The following is an 18,112-nucleotide window of genomic DNA, read 5'->3' as shown; positions in this document are numbered from 1 at the left end:
TTTTCGTTCTGGTGTAGTGGTGGTCGAAGGAGCGCCACGCTCCGGAAGACCTGTCGTTGAAAATTGCGATAAATTCGCTGAATTGGTCGAAAGAGCTGGGCATGAATCATCAAAAAAAAATTTTATGAACAATTGAAAATTCAATAAAAAATACCCCAAAAATACCGCAAAGCTTTTTTGACAACCTACTATATACGCTTTTATAGCTTTTTCTACATATATGTTTTCGGTTATCCCTTTTCTGTTTTGTTTTTGGTTCGGTAACTTTTTGCTAACCCAAAAATAAAATCATATTTTAACAAAATTAGGAGTAGAATACCGTGGGGTAAACTTTTAAACCAGCATATCTAGGTCAGATCGCTTTGCATGATGTAGTGATATAGCCGGAGGAAGCTCTTATGTACAAGGAGTTTGTGATAGGCACCTTTCTCCACTTCTGAGGTCCATCAACTATTTGTGGCCAGGAGCGGTGACTAAAGTCTTCGTTTGAGGTGGAATCGGACCTCAAGCACTTCTTATACAAATAGTGTTGCTTAAATGTTTCGTTTGAATAGTAGCTTTTCCCACTTGCACTTTAAATGTAGCTCGAAAAAAATGTATTTGTTTATATTTAGTACTTTATTCAATAGAAAAATCTGCACTTGTTTACACGAGACAAAGAAATATTAAGTGGGTCTATTTCAATGATCAACCGAAAATGCTCGTGATTGTCATAGGAATTAATTTTGGCTTTTCGGCACTCAAGTTGCAAAAACTAAATTTATCTTTTATGTGTTTTTTCTTTTGCCTTTTGCTTCATAATTTTTTGCTTATCCAAAAACCGGAACAATTTTTTAACAAAATTTTTCAAGAAGTTACTAATTTAAACCAACGTCACTGTTGGAGTAAAGATTTGGTAATGAAAGAATACTATTTTACCCAGACTTGAAACGCGTTTCTTGCGACACAAAGCCGAACGCTGTACGCTCTTTCCTTGAAATCTATCAAAACAAAGCCTAAAACATCTGTAGTAATAAAGCAAATTTCTAATATTTATTTATAAACTGTGATATTGTTGGCTTCAGCATTAATAATCCTCTTTTACTTTCAACTCTTTCGCTCTTTTTTCATTTAAAGCCAAAAAGCCTGGAAGCCAAATCCCAGCCGAATATCACGCAAACCCACAATACGACACTTCCACTGTCAGATTGAATGCGATGAGCAGTACCTCAGGCACGACAACCCCACCCATCGTGGACACATTGAAGCTGCAGCAACAATACCCGGATCCACGCCCCTACGGCAACACCTTCGATGTAAGCGCACCGAAACATGAACACCTCACTGAGAGCAGTAAAAGTAAGCAACAACAACAAACGCAGGATACAACTATCTCCAGCTCCACCGCCAACAGTGGCACTAAGCCGTACACACACGCCACCAAATCCTGGCAGAAGAAGAAGACCTACCAACAGCAGCAGAAACAAAAACACGAACAGCAAAAACAACACCAACACAAACATGCACACGAGCACGCCGCATACTATGCCTACCCGCCGTCATCGTCGGTGTCGGCCAGCAAAATTCTCAGCTTCCCGGAGAACTTGCCGTCCGTGTTGTATCACGACTACCGCACCGAGGAGCATCAGCACCATCAACATCAACATCACCAGCAGCACTTGAAGCATCAGCAGAAAAAGCTACAGCTGCTAATGCAACAGCAACAACAAAAGCGCAAACAACAAATGCTACAGCACACACACGGCGCGCGGAAGGGTGGCGAGCACCACCCACCACAATATCAACACGACATTTTTGCGGGAAAACCGGCAACAGCGAGTGCATATGGCTCATCGCCGCCACTGTACACCGGCAGGGACGGCGACAACTTGGAGCTGAGTGCCGACTGGGGCTTGGTTGGCGGCAATGAAAATATCTACGATGATGTTGAGGCCGACAGCGATATACTCCCCGAGCCGCCGACAAAGAAACCGAAAATGTCAGCCGCAGCAACAGCAGCAACAGCGGAAGCAACAACAAGTGCTGCTGAGCTCGTAACAACAACTGCTAGTGGCAACATGACTGCCAGCCAAACACAGCTGGCCGGTGCTGTTGGCGCACAAGCGGCCGCACATGTGGGTGTGCAGCAGAGTGACAGCTACGTCGGCGGCAACGAGAAGTCATTAAAAATGAATGCTGCTGATGCGTCGTCGCTTTCGCTATCCGCATCGTCCCCCACTTACTTCACGTCAACGGCAACATCATCAGCTGCGGTTAACGCGGCCACACCAGCGAATCCAGCGTCCAACAATATAACGGTAAGTGCAACATGTATGTAGTACAACTCTATTGCGTTGGCGACCCGACCGGCACGTGAAAGAGGCGACAGATAGCTCCATCCGCAATGAAGTGAGTGACTATGTGGGCGCTCGGGCTTGGTGTTCATGTAATGCGACTGCGAATTATCATAGGGACAGCTCATAAATTCTTAGCATTTGAAGTGAAGTGGCTAAACTTTGTGGCAATTACGCTCGTCGGTGCAGTTTGGCGAGTTAAGCGCTTTAATAGATAATGTCAATTGCGCTTCGTTTGAGCACCGACTTGGGAGTGTTCATTCTGAATTTTGCAAAAGTTCATAGCTGATCACCTTACGGTGCATTGATGCATAGCGATAACACTTTTCGTTCATTAAATTATCATTAAATACGGAAAACTTCTACTTTGGTTTTATAACTGCACTTAAGCCCATAGGGGCAAAGAACATAGGTCACTTCCTTCAAAAATCCAGAAAATAAAATTCCGTCTGTCTCCTTATAGAAAACAGCTTCACTAACTTTCACCTCTTCTTCAGCGATTTCTCATCCACGTATCCCCCGTCGGTTTATGAGTAGAGAACAGAAGATCACGTGTAGCCTCTGTGACACAGGTTGCAAGCACTTAGTTTAAGAAAGCAGCTGTAGTTCAGTTTCATCCATCATTGCATATAAAGTTTCATTTCGGCCTATTCTCAGACGGGAATACATTGAGCTACTAGAAAAAAACAAGAGAGCATAAGCTACAAGACCTTAATCTTAAAAGACTTTACCCTCGACGAACGCGAGTGCTACGATGCCATAGATAAAGGTTAACACAAAACTGGTCGAAAAAAAGTATTAGATATTTCGCCTGGATCGCTCTTATTTCAATTGAAAAAGATAAAGAAACTATCGTATTTTATGTTCTGTGGCTAATCCATTGGAAGGAGGCTCAACTTGGACTGATTAAAAAATTGATGGCAAAATCCAAAAAATAAAAACTTTATTTGAATACTAAATCTTGACAAGCCGCCTTGAACATATCAATTATTTTGCAACTGCGAAACATCCATGAAGGAAATGTTGATATGATTCCACATCATATTTTTCCAAGAAATGTGCCAAACCGCGTGAACCCCAATGAAACAACTAAGAAGAAGGTGAATGGTGCTGAGGGCGAAGAGCTAAGAATCTTTTACTATTTAACTTTGAACAGAAATATCTAAGGATTGTAGAAATGCTAATAGCTGATCAGAACTCGCTAACTTAAGTGTAAACTCTTAAACAAGTTATATTAATACATTTTCAATTTTTAAAACTCTTTTAAAGATAAATCCACATCCGTCTGTCTCTTGGTCTGTTTTTATATACGTATATACTGGTCCATCAACTTTTAGGTTATCAATCTGAAATTTTACACTTTTTGAAGCTGTTCATTTGTCGGAATAGCACTATAGCATATAGCTGTCATACAAACGAACAAATCAAATTCTTATATAAAATTGTTTGTATTTGTGAAGTATATTTTAGCTTCGGAACCTCCAAAGTTAATGTTTTTTCTTGTTTTCTATCAAAACAGTGTAAATAGCTAAAGACTTAACAAATAAAGCTTTCCAGCGGCTGATATCAAAAAAAAAAAAAAAAAAAAAAATTCGTTCCCTACATCGTTGTGAAGTAATTTGGCATAAAAATTTAATATCTTTTACAATAACAATTAGAGATGTAATCATTTTTTCCTTGCTTGAAGCTAAAATAGCAATAGCGCTTTGCAAAAACTCGCAAACGATCACACACACTCACGGTACATACCCAGCTGCCAGGCTTCATCAATTTCATTTACGCTAGATTGACAATAATGATAACGGCAAGCCATAATACACGTTTAGCAGACGGACGGAAGGAAGAAAAACGTCAGCCTTCATTTCCTTTTTTGGCTGCCGCCGCCGCTGCCTTTGCACAACCAACTCATAACCATTGGCTTAATATCACAACTAGCCGCACACACACATATACACGCTCGTAAGCAGCGAGCACAAAAACATGACCAGCAACAGTGTCGGCATTTCGGCGGTAAACGGCGGAAAAGTGTAATGAAAATGGTGAAAATGAGGCTTGAATTCTGCCGGCGCAGCGACGTGTTGGTGCGAAGATCACAATCTGTGATGGCACTAAAAATAAACATTACACTTGGCTTCTGATTAATTGAATGAATACCGCAACGCGACTGACAACGTCAGCAAAGTTTGGCGGAGAGGCATTATGAGTTTTCCTTTGAGTTGGTTCAGGGTTAATCAGTAGTTATATAATTAGTATTGTCGCAAAGAGAAGGAAGATATGAAATTTGTGTGTGAAAGGCAAAGGAAATGGCATCACTGAACTCACAATCCCAAATGTAAACACCTAAATATCATCTACCTAATATTTATTTGATTTTATGTAAACAGTTTCTTAATTAAAGATATATTTTAGATGATTCAGGGTTTTTCATTAAAGTTTTTACTTAAAGACAAATTAAAGGAATTTTACGTCATATTCTACCATTTGATTGACTTCTAATGTCAACTTCAAGAGATAAAACGAACAAACTTCTCCTTCTTTACCAGCGTAGAAACCGCTTACGCGGTTTAGTCGAGTCGTTCTTCTCTTCGCAATGGTCCTTCTCCATCTTGTCTTTCCACCGAAGTGGAGGTCTTCCCCTTCCTCTGCTTCCCCCCACGGGTTCTGCTTCGGGTACCTAGACAATGTCTCTTAAATCGCTAAACTATGCCAATGTCCTCGTATACTCGAAACTCAAATAATTTTTTTTTTTTTCAGTGTATGGAATTCATTTTTCTTTTATTCATGTTAAAGCTCATTCAATTTTATTAAATATAGCCTAATTAGTTGTAAAAATAAGGAATTTAAATGCCCCCCCTGCTCGTGGATGCATATGCGGCATCTTACCAAAGAGTTGTTCATTACTGCTTGGAGAGTTGAGACAGGAATAGCCGGAATGGTTTTTCGAGTGGATTGCCTTAGTTCATTCAAATTTGTTGGTTTTGCTTTGTAGACTTCCTGTTTGCAATAACCCCACAAGAAAAAGTCAGGTGCAGTAWGGTCAGGCGACCTGGGTGGCCAACGGGATGTGGAGTTTCTGGATATCAGCTTATTGGGAAGTTTTCGTCGCAATTCTGTCATAACAGGTTGGGCTATGTGAGGAGCTGCACCATCTGCTGAAACCACACAGAGTTGAAAGAAATTCTCATTCGGCDYMATTCTGGATAGAAAAACTCTCTCAACATGCTCAAGTAACGGTCTCCAGTAACCGTAACGGTGTGACCGTTTTCTTCGAAGAAGTAGGGCCCGACAATGCAGCGTGATGAAACTGCACACCACACTGTGACACGAAGTGGATGCAATTCCATCTCATGGAGTATCTGTGGGTTGGAAGCACTCCATACTCGACAATTTTGTTTGTTTATGTTGCCGTTTAAATCGAAATGGGCCTCGTCAGACATGAAAAGACAGTTCAACATGTTTCCATCCTCTTCCACCATTTGAAGCAAGTCTGCAGCATTCAGTTTGTTGGCCATCTGAATTTTATATTGGAATAAGTCCAAACCTTTGTGCATAATTGACTGTAATGACTGTCTGCTTACACCCATTTGAGCAGATAAGCTTCTTGTCGAAACACGTGGATTGTTTTGTGTGGCAGCAGCTACAGCAGCGATTGTTTCCTCCGTTCGAACTGAAGGGTTTCGATGGTAAGGTCTTCTGTTGACTGTCCCATGCTCGGCAAAATTGTTTACAAGTTTCATTATGGTCCATCTGCTCGGAGGATTGCCGCCAAACGTGCGCCTATACTCTCTTTGAACCGAAACTACGGACTCCAGTGCGTGATAGCGGCGGACAATCCAAATTCTTGTTGCAGTGTCCCAGTTATCCATTTTTGTTAAATGTAAAAGTCAATCTGCAAATAAAAAAAAAATTAACCAGATTCATTAAATAGAAAAAAAGTTATTTAATTTTTTTTTTTTTTTTGGTAGCGGCTTTCTCAACCTCACGTGTTACACATTGGCCCGAATAATACCTCAATTTTGGTTGATAACCAGTGCTTGACAAGCATATTGAACTCTAGATCGCAAGGTGACAGCCGACTACCATCACGATATTGATTTGTAAAAATTGGGGTAAGGGTGATTTTTTTTATCAAGTTCATCGACAGCTTCCATCAATTCCCCTTTGGCTTGGTACCCAAACAAATCAGATAAGAAGACAATTTGATGCTACTGAAAAAACTATCAGATACTCCTTGAGTATTCTAAAGCGCACTGCCAGCGATCTCAACTGAATCGAAGTGACGACATACTTCTATGAAAGTAGTTAGGATGTTTAAAGTGAAAAATTAATTTAAAAACAAGTAAGAAAGGGCTAAGCTTGATTGTAACCGAATATTTTATACTCTTGTTTCATGCAAGAATCAAAATCCGAGAAATCCAGGCGTAGTATTGACCCGATTTTGCAGTCGGTCGTTTACTCAGATAAGTAGTTCCACCTAAAAGTAAGCGCTGCCACGTCCATCGTAAAATTTTTAAATCGAATTTGATAAAGCCCTCTCAGCCCTCTGAACGGACAAACAGATACCAGATTTCAACTTCGAATGAAACAAATCGTTTTTTCGGCAAAATTTCTCTCTACGTCTGCATAAAGCTTTGCTTTCTTGGCAAATGCATTTTTCCGAAAAGAAAGAGGTCGCATGCTGCCACATCAGGTGAATATAGGGAGCGGTTAATGGTTAAACTGTGAGTTTTGCTCAAATAATCGTCCTTTGAATGTTGGTTTTGACAATTTTTGGTCGTCAGTCAATTACTGCAGAACAAACAATGCACACCCCTTTCGAAAACCCAAATGTTCGGTCAAAATGCAATAAATCGATGGTTTGGAAATCTTCAATGTCATTTCCATGAATTTCAATTATGATTTCTGATGATCACGGATTTGATTGGTCCACATGTTGATCACCATTTATGGCCTTACGATCACTTCGAAAACGTTGAAACACTCGTGCACTCTGCTTCAGGATAGGCAATCATCGCCAAAATCTTGTTTCATCAATTGAAACGTTTCGGTAACAATTTTACCAGTTTTAATGTTGGCCCTTTGTTCGAAGCTCATTTTCGCACCGACAACAAAAACATACTGAGACTTAAAACGCAATGTCATGATGAAATATCATGAAATTCGGATTTCTTGAAGTACTGAAAAGTTCCGAAAAACTGAAACTAGCATGTGAACATTGTTGTCTGCTGACCAAAAAGGAACCCGCCCACAGAGGAGCTTAAACCACGTCTTTCATTTGCTTTAAATTGGATGCTTTGGGACAAAAGCACGAAAAGCTAACCATTGCTGAAAAAATCACTGGGTTCTACCAATTTTTGAGACACCTGCTGTGATATCTTACAGCCTTGGCTCACTTTTAAAAAAAATTTTATGGATGAAGCAAACTAAAACATGTGCTTAGAGAAAGTAAATTACGTAAGTGACTTCCTCAGTGCCTTTTTTCTTAATAAATATATTTAAATACTATGATCATCATTGGAATTCGATGTATTTTTGAAACTTTTTTATAAATCTAACTAGATTTGTGATTGATATTGTAAGACGGTATTTTATTATACCGGGTTTTTGTGCGGTCAATACTTTAATGTGCGACGTAGATTTAGCGAGCCTTTTTAATAGTTTAGTTCTAAAAGATAAAGATCAACCAAAAATGAATACTGAGGAGTTAACTGCTATAGTAACAGCTGCGTTATCAGCCGCCATAAGCTCACAAAAAGAGAAATTCGACAAAAAGTTGAACGAAATCTCAAAAAGATTTACAAGTACGTCGACAGCTAACGTAGAGAGTTTCGAAGAGGTTAGGATTTCAGGTACCCTGCGTTGCGAGGAAACTCTTGATCTAGTTAAATCTTTGCCTGAATTCAATGGTAAGCAAGAGATTTACGTCTCATGGAGGCAAGCCGCACATACCGCCTATAAATTATATGAACCTTATGATGGAAGCGCTAAACATTATCAGGCAGTGGCCATTATAAGAAACAAAGTTAGAGGCGCGCAGATGCTGTTTTAGCGTCTTTCAAAACTGTTCTTAACTTTAAGGCTATAGTGGCAAGATTAGATTTCACGTACGCTGATAAGCGAYCAATATATTTAATTGAACAGGAGCTAAGTACCTTGAGGCAAGGAAATTGGACAGTGTTGAATTTCTACGCCGAAATAGAAAGAAAGCTTACGTTGCTTACCAATAAAACTATCATGACATATGAAAGTCACGTAGCTAACTCAATAAATGATAAATATAGGTTAGGTGCATTACGTGTTTTTGCCTCTGGCCTTAGGAAGCCCCTTTGCGATATACTATTTTCCACTCGTCCAACAGATTTGCCTTCTGCTTTGGCACTTGCCCAGGAAGTAGAAGCAAATCATGAACGATACATGTTTGCATCAAATTGCTCTAAACATCTTGAGGACACGGACCGAGGTCACTCTTCAGTTAAGAGAATAGATGAGACCAAGAGCAACCAAATAGAATCAGGTAGCGGTCAAAAAAACCGCTACTTCCAAAATAGACAAGAAAAGCGGAATCTTTCGAGTAATAATAGTCAACCCTATAGCTGAGGACCCTATATACGTCAAACGCAACATTACTGGTGATGAGATACTATAGGCTTAAAAACTTATATCATTCCAAAGGTAAGCCGACTCTGCAGAAAACTCTGCAAACGTAGTCAATAATCGAGGTGATTCTCATCGCTTTTATGATTACAACAGTGCCGTTCTACGGGACAAGAGTCCATTGAAACCATAAAAAGCCAGCATTCGCTGTAGACTATGAATATTCCAATACGAAAGTGTATGGAAAATTGGACTAAGCGTTGGCAAACATGAATCGACCATAGAGCGACCTACTACTAGGACTGTGACGATTAAAAAAAAATTTATTGAACCAATTGTTACAATTCTTTAGAAACTTTGAAAATAGGATCCTTCTGTGTCAATGCAGCTGGGTTTGAAATACACCACTTCTTACTAAAGCAACATCTGCGTAAGCCGGACAACAAAAAATTTGCCTCCAACCTAATAACAAAAGCAAAGCAAAGAGGTATTAGCCAGCAGTTTCAAGTGTCGGATAGCCCACAATTGGAATGCTTCGTTAAATTTGCATATTTACTTAACTGCTTGTATTATTGCTTCATTAACACGTATCCACCATTAGCACACGCACACTCGCTTTTGGGTACTACTCCAAATAGTATAACACCATTCAAACATTTGGATATATATTAGCACGTCTCCCCAGGCTCTATTCGTATTCAATTGCCGCCGAACGTCTTTCAAGTTGTTCGGTTCATTGTCGCCACCCGCTGCCCCCCGTCGATTAATTCCAACAGCCATTTGACCTTAATTAAGCGAGAAATGGACATAGGCCGCAAATGTTTGCGATGAGCTCAATTGCTCGCTCGGCTGGCTTCAAGTGTTTCGGCTTGCTTAGCTTCAAGTCTGCGCTGCATTCGACTCTTTTCCTGTAATTTATTTTTATTTTATGTGGCTTTGGTTGTAGATATTGTGCAAGAATTATAACGTTTATTGTGACACTTCACGAGACATTAGGCGACTTTATGAGAAAAAAATTGTTGTTCATTCTAAATTAACTCGACCGACTTAGGTTGTTTGATGCAGGAACGAGATAGAATGATTAATATTATGGTAGAGGGAAATTATTAGTTGGCGAAAGAAATTAGAAATTGGAAACAGTCAAATAGAAGATATAAACTTAAGTTGAGATAATTTATTGCTATAAAATTACTATATTCTTCAGGATTGGTAGCCAAAATACGTCATCCATGAGAGTTTTTATGTTACAGGACTTAATTGTAAAGTAACAGGACTGATTTTCTTCCACCGCAATTGTACTTCCTAGCTAGCGAACAAGCGGCTGGTCAGATATGATCAAACAGGCTTATCCAGATGTTGCTTTAGCAAGAAGCGGGTTGTTACGACGACACCAGGCCTTTTTTGAGGGCCGGCAAGAGGTCGCTGATGAAGACCCTCAATTTTTGAATAATCACAGATGAGGAGTCATGGCTCTATAAGTATGATCCAGAGGCAAAACGGCAATCTTCTGGGGGATACACGCCATTTTGAGACAGGACCCAAGCAGCTTGCACTTCGGCTCTTAAGGGGCTTTACCAGTATGACGCATGAAAAATTAGGCGATTGTCGTGAATTTTTTTTAAGAGAAAGTATGCTATTGAATATTCGAACTTCTTTGAGCGTATTAAAGTATATTTTCAGCTATATTTTAAGATTTTTTTTTTTACATAAATTTTGAAAAATAACGTAGTTATGGGCTGTCTCGGTAGTGCCCCGAGTAGCTGAAAAGTTTATGAAACTTAAAGTTGTTTTTAGGTAAAAAAAAACTGTCATTTTTTAATGGCAAATTGACAATTTTCAACCAATCAAAAAGATCCTAGGTCATTGTATAGTAAATGTATTCAAAAATACTCAGTTTTCAGTTTCAAGACGATCGGTTAACATGTCGTTGTTATGATGTCAGTAATTTTGGAAAATGTCGTTTCGAGAAAAACGCCTTTAAAGTTTCACTCATATATGATTCTACCTGGGAGCGGTTGTTTTCTAGAGAATGACAGTGGTGAATAGCTATAAATGGAAAAGTCAAAGAAATGCAATTCTGAACAGAGTTTCTACCAATTTAGTTTACGAAAGATTTAGAAGGTATTCTAAAGCAGTTTTAGCAAAGAATTTTCATCCATTGAGAAATTCAACACTGAAATGCAATAAAACAGATTAATAGAAGAACATGGAAAAGTATATGAGGAGACTTTGGCTCGATCATACTTTATATAGTAACAGCGATATCACCTATCACAGAGTATAATTAAAAGAATTTGCAATATTTTCGAAAGCTATTACAAAATACATATAGTATGTCATTTGAATTTAAACTGCGCGCGTCGAAGGATTTGGAGAATTTTTTTTTTTTTTAGGTTGGTAGTGCTGTCAGTCACATTTACCTCAAATTTTATGTCAAAATATGCATTAGTGTTTGAGATACGTGTCGTTTTGTGAGCTGCTAAAAGTGAGTTTTTCGTTTTTTGCGATGTCGAAATTTGTTGAGCAAAGAATTTGCATGAAATGATCATTTCGCCAAAAACGCAAAACATATCGTTCCACAACCACCGTATTCACCTGATCTGGCGCCGTGCGACTTCTGGCTGTTCACCAAGCTCATAAGACCGCTCCAGGGGCACCGTTTTTATACGATAGAAGAGATTCAAGCCGCAGCGAAGACGGAACTGAAGGTCATCCCAGAAAGTGACTACAACCAGTGTTTTGAAGATTGGAAAAGCTGTTGGCATAAGTGCATTGCATCGGGAGGGATTACTTTGAAATGGATGAAATTGATTTGGAAGAATAAATAAAGAGTTTTCAAAATAAATACAATGTCACCTTATTTTCTGGGCACAGTACATATCGAGTTTATGAGTCTTGGTGCTGATTGGAATACCAACAGTAGTATATGCAGATAACACAGTGTTGATGTTGGTGTACACGTTGATTACGCCTACAAAAAATTTTTTGCAGAAACCTTAAAGCACACATAGCCATGAGGAGGCATACGACCATCGCTAGGCCAATTCTTATATGTATATAGAGCACTGATTTGGGGTCCAGCATTAAGAAAACAATCAGGAATCAGAAAATTAAACGAAATACAGTGGCCATCCTGTGCAGAGGTTACCAGGGCTATTAAATCATGCCCGACTGATGTCCTTAATATCCTTCTGCATCAACTGCGTCAGCATAAACGTCTTTTCTCAGAAAGTAAGGCTCTGCTATCAGAACACATGAATTAGAACCAGAAATATTATGAACAAAGCTCAATTAAACCTAAGTTAGTCAGACTATATTCTCCCGCTTTTCGGATGAGTTTACCGTCTGAACGTAAATGCACAAAATATTTAGTAGGTGTGCAGAATACTACAGCTACCTATACAGACGGGTTAAAAATGGACTATGGAACAGAGGCGAGGTTACGCTATAATCATCTTGAAATCGCTCTCTATCCATCCACCTATGAACAAACTCATACAAACTTCTAAGCGGAAATACTAAGCATAGAGAAGACCTGTGGGAGAATACAGAAACCAAAGAGAAACACAGATATTCATGTGGTCTTGTCTACGTTACCTATTAATTTTCGCTTAGTTAAAAATTGCAGGAGGATTTAAGCTCCCTGCCAGAACAACTGCATTTATTTATAATTTGAGTTTCTGGTTACAAGACTATTTTTGACAACTAGAAAACAGATGAAGCCGTCAACTCAGGAGCTGCTTTGAAAGAGTTCAAGGCGAAGCTAATATCATGCTTGCTGGGAACGAGAGCATTTGAGCAATTAGCTCAAAACAGATGAAAAACAATAACTAACTTCAGTAAAACGAAGTAGATGTAGTCAAAATATGACAAGACTAAACTAAGGTAAAACATATTTAAAGTTGCTATAATGGGCATCAGCTATTTTGTCCTATAACAATATATGTCAAGTTTGAAAACTTTGCATTGAAAGTGAAAGCTTTGACCTTTAATTTCGAATTTTTTAAATCACGATTTACGGGTTCTGATGCCCGAAACTGTCACACAATATAACCTTTGAGCTTAGATACACACAATGACGTACTATTAACTTATATACTTATATGTAGTAAAGTATAGGGAAAGTAAACAATGGAAAACCATATATGATTTAAATGAAACTCACAAGAGCGTGATCGTAATCGCTAAGCTCATTTCACGCCACCATGCTTATCAGCAAAAACACAAATATTATGAACATTTGCATGTATACGAGTATATGCCCGTACATCATGAGGCTATTAATGCGGAAAATAAAGAACACACATATTTCATCCCCACACACACGCACTCATGCATACATAAGAAATCGTTTGTTAAAACCCTGACGAAAGTAAACAGCAGCAGCCGTCAATTATATTTGTATGCGTGCGCGATTTCTGGCGCTTAGGCCGCATTTCTGCTCATCAATTTTCTCGCACACATGACATTACTCCCTAAAGTATGCTTAAACCACGAGCACTTTCCATATCGGCGCCTCTCGTGCAGTAAATTGCCGTAAAGCAGCCTCGACGTAGTTCAACTCACCAACGCGGAAAACTTTTAGCACAGCTATAGGCAATATGCCAGTGTATGCATGTATATGTGAGCTTGCTAATTTGTGTGTGTATGTGTGTGTGTATGTTATATGCGATCTGCCAGTGGTGTTGCAATCTCATCTGCAATTTCATTGAAATGAGGCAGCAAAGGACATTAAGCACTCCCTCACACACACACACACATTCACACTAGCAGTTACGTTCATTCGAATTTGCATTCGCACACGCTCACCCGTTCACCCGTCCGACACAATTAGCACGATTGCGCGTACAACAAACCAAATTAGTCAATCGACGTATGCCGCTGCGGTTAGCGGTTTGATGGCGGCTGTTGTTGCTGTTGCATGGTGTTGATGTTTTTGTTGCTTTAGTTAAGAGTGATGCAACAGCAACTAAAAGTAGTGCTATGAGTAACGGAATTTAATTACAGGCGTGTTGTGTACGCGGAAATCTGGTATTCGCCGTGATTGCCAGAAGTTTTGGTTGCTCTTGTGCATATATGTGCCCTGTTTTTTGAGTAATTGGCAACGCTGTCTGCCTGTATTCGGTGTTAATAGCTGATTGTGTGACGCAGAAAAAATATAAAATCTATCGCATTCAATAAACAAATGGCAGCATCGACGAGATTTGTCAACTAAGAGGTGTTGGAGCCTTCCAGCGCATTCATTGTATTGAAACAGAACTGAGAAGACAACGCTGTGACTGTAACCCGCGTCTCACACAAGTAGTAAACCACCATGGATGTCGCTAAAATAGTATTACTAGCCTTATACTGTAGGTATAACACTTGACCGTCTGTGGCAATAAAAACTCTATGCTTCAAGAAAAGTTTTCGTATAGTTTGTAGCAACTAATGACATGGTTTGCGATGTTTTACACTTCTTCAGAAAATAAATAATACAATCAGACAGTCGCTCGAGTTGTTGAGCGTTTAATGAGTTCCCGTAAAAAAGGCAGGAAAAGAAGCTGAAGAATTAATTGTGATAAAAACATGGCGAATTTTATTTTATTTAATAAAATAATGATAGTTTCTATTTTCTGGTAAAGTCTAAAATACCGGTATCATCAAATTATTTAAATTTGAATACTTTATCCAAAATAAAGTTACCTAAAACTTATCACTTCAATTAAGAGTTATCCGAAGAGCTCGACAAAAAAGTCAAGCTTCAACGATAATCGTTAACAAAATTTTCCATTTAATTTGTTAATATCAAATCACGTATTTCTGTCAAACAATTTCAAACCAAATAACGGAAAAAATCTAGTCTACATCTCCATCATTATCCCCAGTAAGAATAAAGAAATACGTTGTGCTTTATCAATAAATTAGCGTGAAGACTATCTGGCGGAATAGTGTTACAACTTCGTCATTATTAAAGTCAAAAACATGACATCTTTGAACTTAACCTTTCTTAATATTCACGGTTCTTATGCACTCATCGACTATATGGAATAAATTGAAATATTAGCTGCTGTGAATAACATTTTGTGATATAAATTTATTTGTGATTTCTGAAGATTTTCTACTTTACCGCAGGTTTCTTATAAGTTCCACAATGTTCAATGTTATGACAAACAAGTAAGACATTTTATATTCTCGCTACTTGCAGGCATCAAAGTCAGGGAGATATCGCAAAGTATAAAACGTCAATCAAAGGCTTGGAATTCAAGCATTTTGATGTATTCATATGCTATACGAGTATATAACTCATACTCTGACCGACATATTCGGCATAAGGTCAGAAACGAAAATCATTGCATGTAGTACATGTGAGCTGGGGTAGTATCATTTAATCTATTAACGATCATTTTCACATACAGGGTTTGTCCGGAAAGAAATAGGATTGAATCGATTTAAAAAAATTGTTAACATTCTTTAAAAACTTTCAAAATGGGCTCCTTCTGTGTCATTGCAGCGCTGCCAGCGCTATTTCCAAGCATTAAAGGTGTCACGGAAGGCTTTCTCCGGAATAGCCTTGAGAGCCGGGGTACATGCTGCTTGGATCCCCGCTGTCGTCCTAAAATGCTTGCCTTTCATAGACCTTTTCAGTTAGGTGTACAAAACTATTATACTTTGTAATAGGATCAAATAGAACCCCTTATTTACCGTCTGTCCTTCCGGAACGAATCCATAATGCACCAAACCTCGAACGTATTCAAAAAACAATGAGCATCACCTTGATTTTGAGCGGCTTTGGCGTGGTTTTTTTTGGATTCGGTTCGTTTTTTTTTTTTTTGTTTTTGTTTTTGTTTTTTTCTTCCATACCGACGATTGAGTGTTGACTTGCGTGCTTGGCAAACTCATAGGCCCATGTCTCATCGGCAGTTACAAGTATAATGCTATCTCCATGAACCTGGGATTGGAATTCGCACTATCAAACATCACCAAAACGACCTGTTTACTGTTTACTACTTTTGAAAAGGATTCACCTTTATTAAGACGAGTTGGAACGATTCGAGCGAAAAAGCATTTCGAAGAGAGATGTCGATACTCTCTTGCCATCTCTCTGCCGCTTTCCTGACTATTTTCAAGCACCATATCCTTCACCAGTTAAAGAAATCGAAGTTCGACCATAACGAGGCATGTCTTCAACGATCCCTCGACCATTTTTCTACCGCTCGTGGGCTTGTGTTTTTGATAAAACTGAATCACCGTAGCCTTTTCCAACATTCGCAACGATTCCGCACACGAAAACAAAACTAAAAAACACATGTCGTAATATAACATTCGCACTTGTTTAATAAAAACTATATTGTTTTAACTTGTTCTCACCTAACTTAAGATAGTTTTGTTTTGACCTAAAACGTTTGCAATTTAATATGATTATTTCATATGATATATTTCAAAAGTAATATACATATATGCATGTTGTAATAAAGAATTTAATTCAATTGATAGCTTTACATAAGCACATATCTCTGCTTTTGAAAACACTGGCTATAAAAATGATAACAGTGAATTTAATAGAACTTGCGAACTTACTTATAATTGCAACACACTTTCTTTTCAACTAAATTTTTTATTGAGCTTCCCCTTCTACTCCTCAATGTGACCGGACAGCTCGCTTGTTCACACAATTCGCGCTGGTAATTCAATCAGCAATCTAATAAATTTGCTTTAGTCGCACGATTTCCAATAAAAATTGTTCAGAATCACCTAGGTGAAGTGCACTCATTCAAATAAAAGTAGTTATATGTATGTAGCCAAAAGGTGTAAACGTGTACTTCACTTTAATCGCAACGTTCGCATTTTACTCACTCAATGCAGTTTTTTATTGGCCTCTCACCGTCAATTTTGTGGAGTTGTGATGGTCGAGTACGCTACTGTTGACCTCTCCATCCACGCAGCTATAATTTTTAAGACGCTTTTCTGCTGACAACACAATTTGAATGAGTACAAATTGAATTTTGTGTTTTTTCGCTCTATTGTGCAGTTTTCTCTCATAAAATTGAGTAAACAAGAGATTATTGCATTGAGTTTAAAGCAATGGAAATTTTAAATTTTACAGTTTTCCTAAGCTGCCAGACAAAATATGTTACAGTATTGCCAATATGTACATTTACTCATTATATAAGCAATTTTAGTACTGAGGCTCTAGGGATGGCATAATACTAATAATTTCAGAACTGTTATAATATAGCTCGCAAAATTACACCGATAACTTTGTATCAATCAGCGAGTATTTTTGGTACTCACCGTTGTTGATGATGATGCTACACAAACGGCAAATCTGAAAGGGGAATCAAAGAATCTCTTAAGTTTCTGTAAAAGAGCTCAATATTTTTTTGGCACGACGATATCTCACGAATTGAGTGTTCTACAAGTTTCCTTCTCATTGTGGAATAGCTCCATTCAACTTTCCAAATAACACGAAATTCTGAAAAACCGTCCTAACCTAATGTTGCTGGAATATTATATTTTCGAAAGGGTAATCATTTCTAAACCATCTTAATATAAAATGTTTATTAAAACAGCAAATGATTTAAAACACAATCCAAAATGGGAATACACAAATAATGATTATTTTAAAGTATGCCACCGTTTGACCAAACCTCTTCAAGACTTTAAGCACCGAATATGTGGACACCAAAATATCTATAGTTGACTATTGACGGAAAACATCGGTCAATGTGTGATATACGCAATAGAAATTCAAACACAATCCTTTCCCGACAATAGTATTTCAATGTATTGAAAATGAGTTGAATCGAGTTAATGCAACCCTGCGCCCCCATATACCTAATATAAAGATTTTCGAACTTCAATGTTATTTTTTGCTTAAAATCTCGGCCAATCTTGGAGTTATCATAATGAAAAATTATACAGATATATTAGGTTGTCAAAAAAGTCTTGCTGAGAGCGCGTAGTTCTAGTTTTATTCGTCGCATCGGGTCATGAAATACCTTTTTGGAAAGCTCATTTCACGCGCTAATACGTGTTTGATTGATTGTCGTTTCTTTTACGTCGTTCGTGAGTTATAGCGTCGCAAGCATGGAGCAAAATATAGAAAAAATACGGCATATTTTACAGTACTACTGCGATAAAGGCAAAAATGCATCTCAAGCCGCCAATAAAATTTGTGCAGTTTATGGACCCGATACAGTTTC

General features: G+C 38.3%; 1 protein-coding gene across 2 annotated transcripts in view; it reads left to right on the top strand.

Annotated features, from left to right (window-relative positions):
• The window catches only part of LOC108978933, a 95,080-nt gene that overhangs the window by 38,471 nt on the left and 38,497 nt on the right, over positions 1–18,112 (top strand). For both annotated transcript variants that reach the window (XM_018949452.1, XM_018949451.1), the window contains exon 5: positions 1,117–2,297. In XM_018949452.1, coding sequence (XP_018804997.1) covers positions 1,117–2,297 — 1,181 coding nt within the window. The remainder of the gene's footprint in view (positions 1–1,116; positions 2,298–18,112) is intronic.

Source organism: Bactrocera latifrons, unplaced genomic scaffold, assembly GCF_001853355.1.
Source record: "Bactrocera latifrons isolate USDA-ARS-PBARC rearing strain unplaced genomic scaffold, ASM185335v1 scaffold_13, whole genome shotgun sequence".
NCBI classification, from domain to species: Eukaryota; Metazoa; Arthropoda; class Insecta; order Diptera; family Tephritidae; genus Bactrocera; species Bactrocera latifrons.
This window is presented reverse-complemented; position numbering and strand designations above follow the sequence as displayed.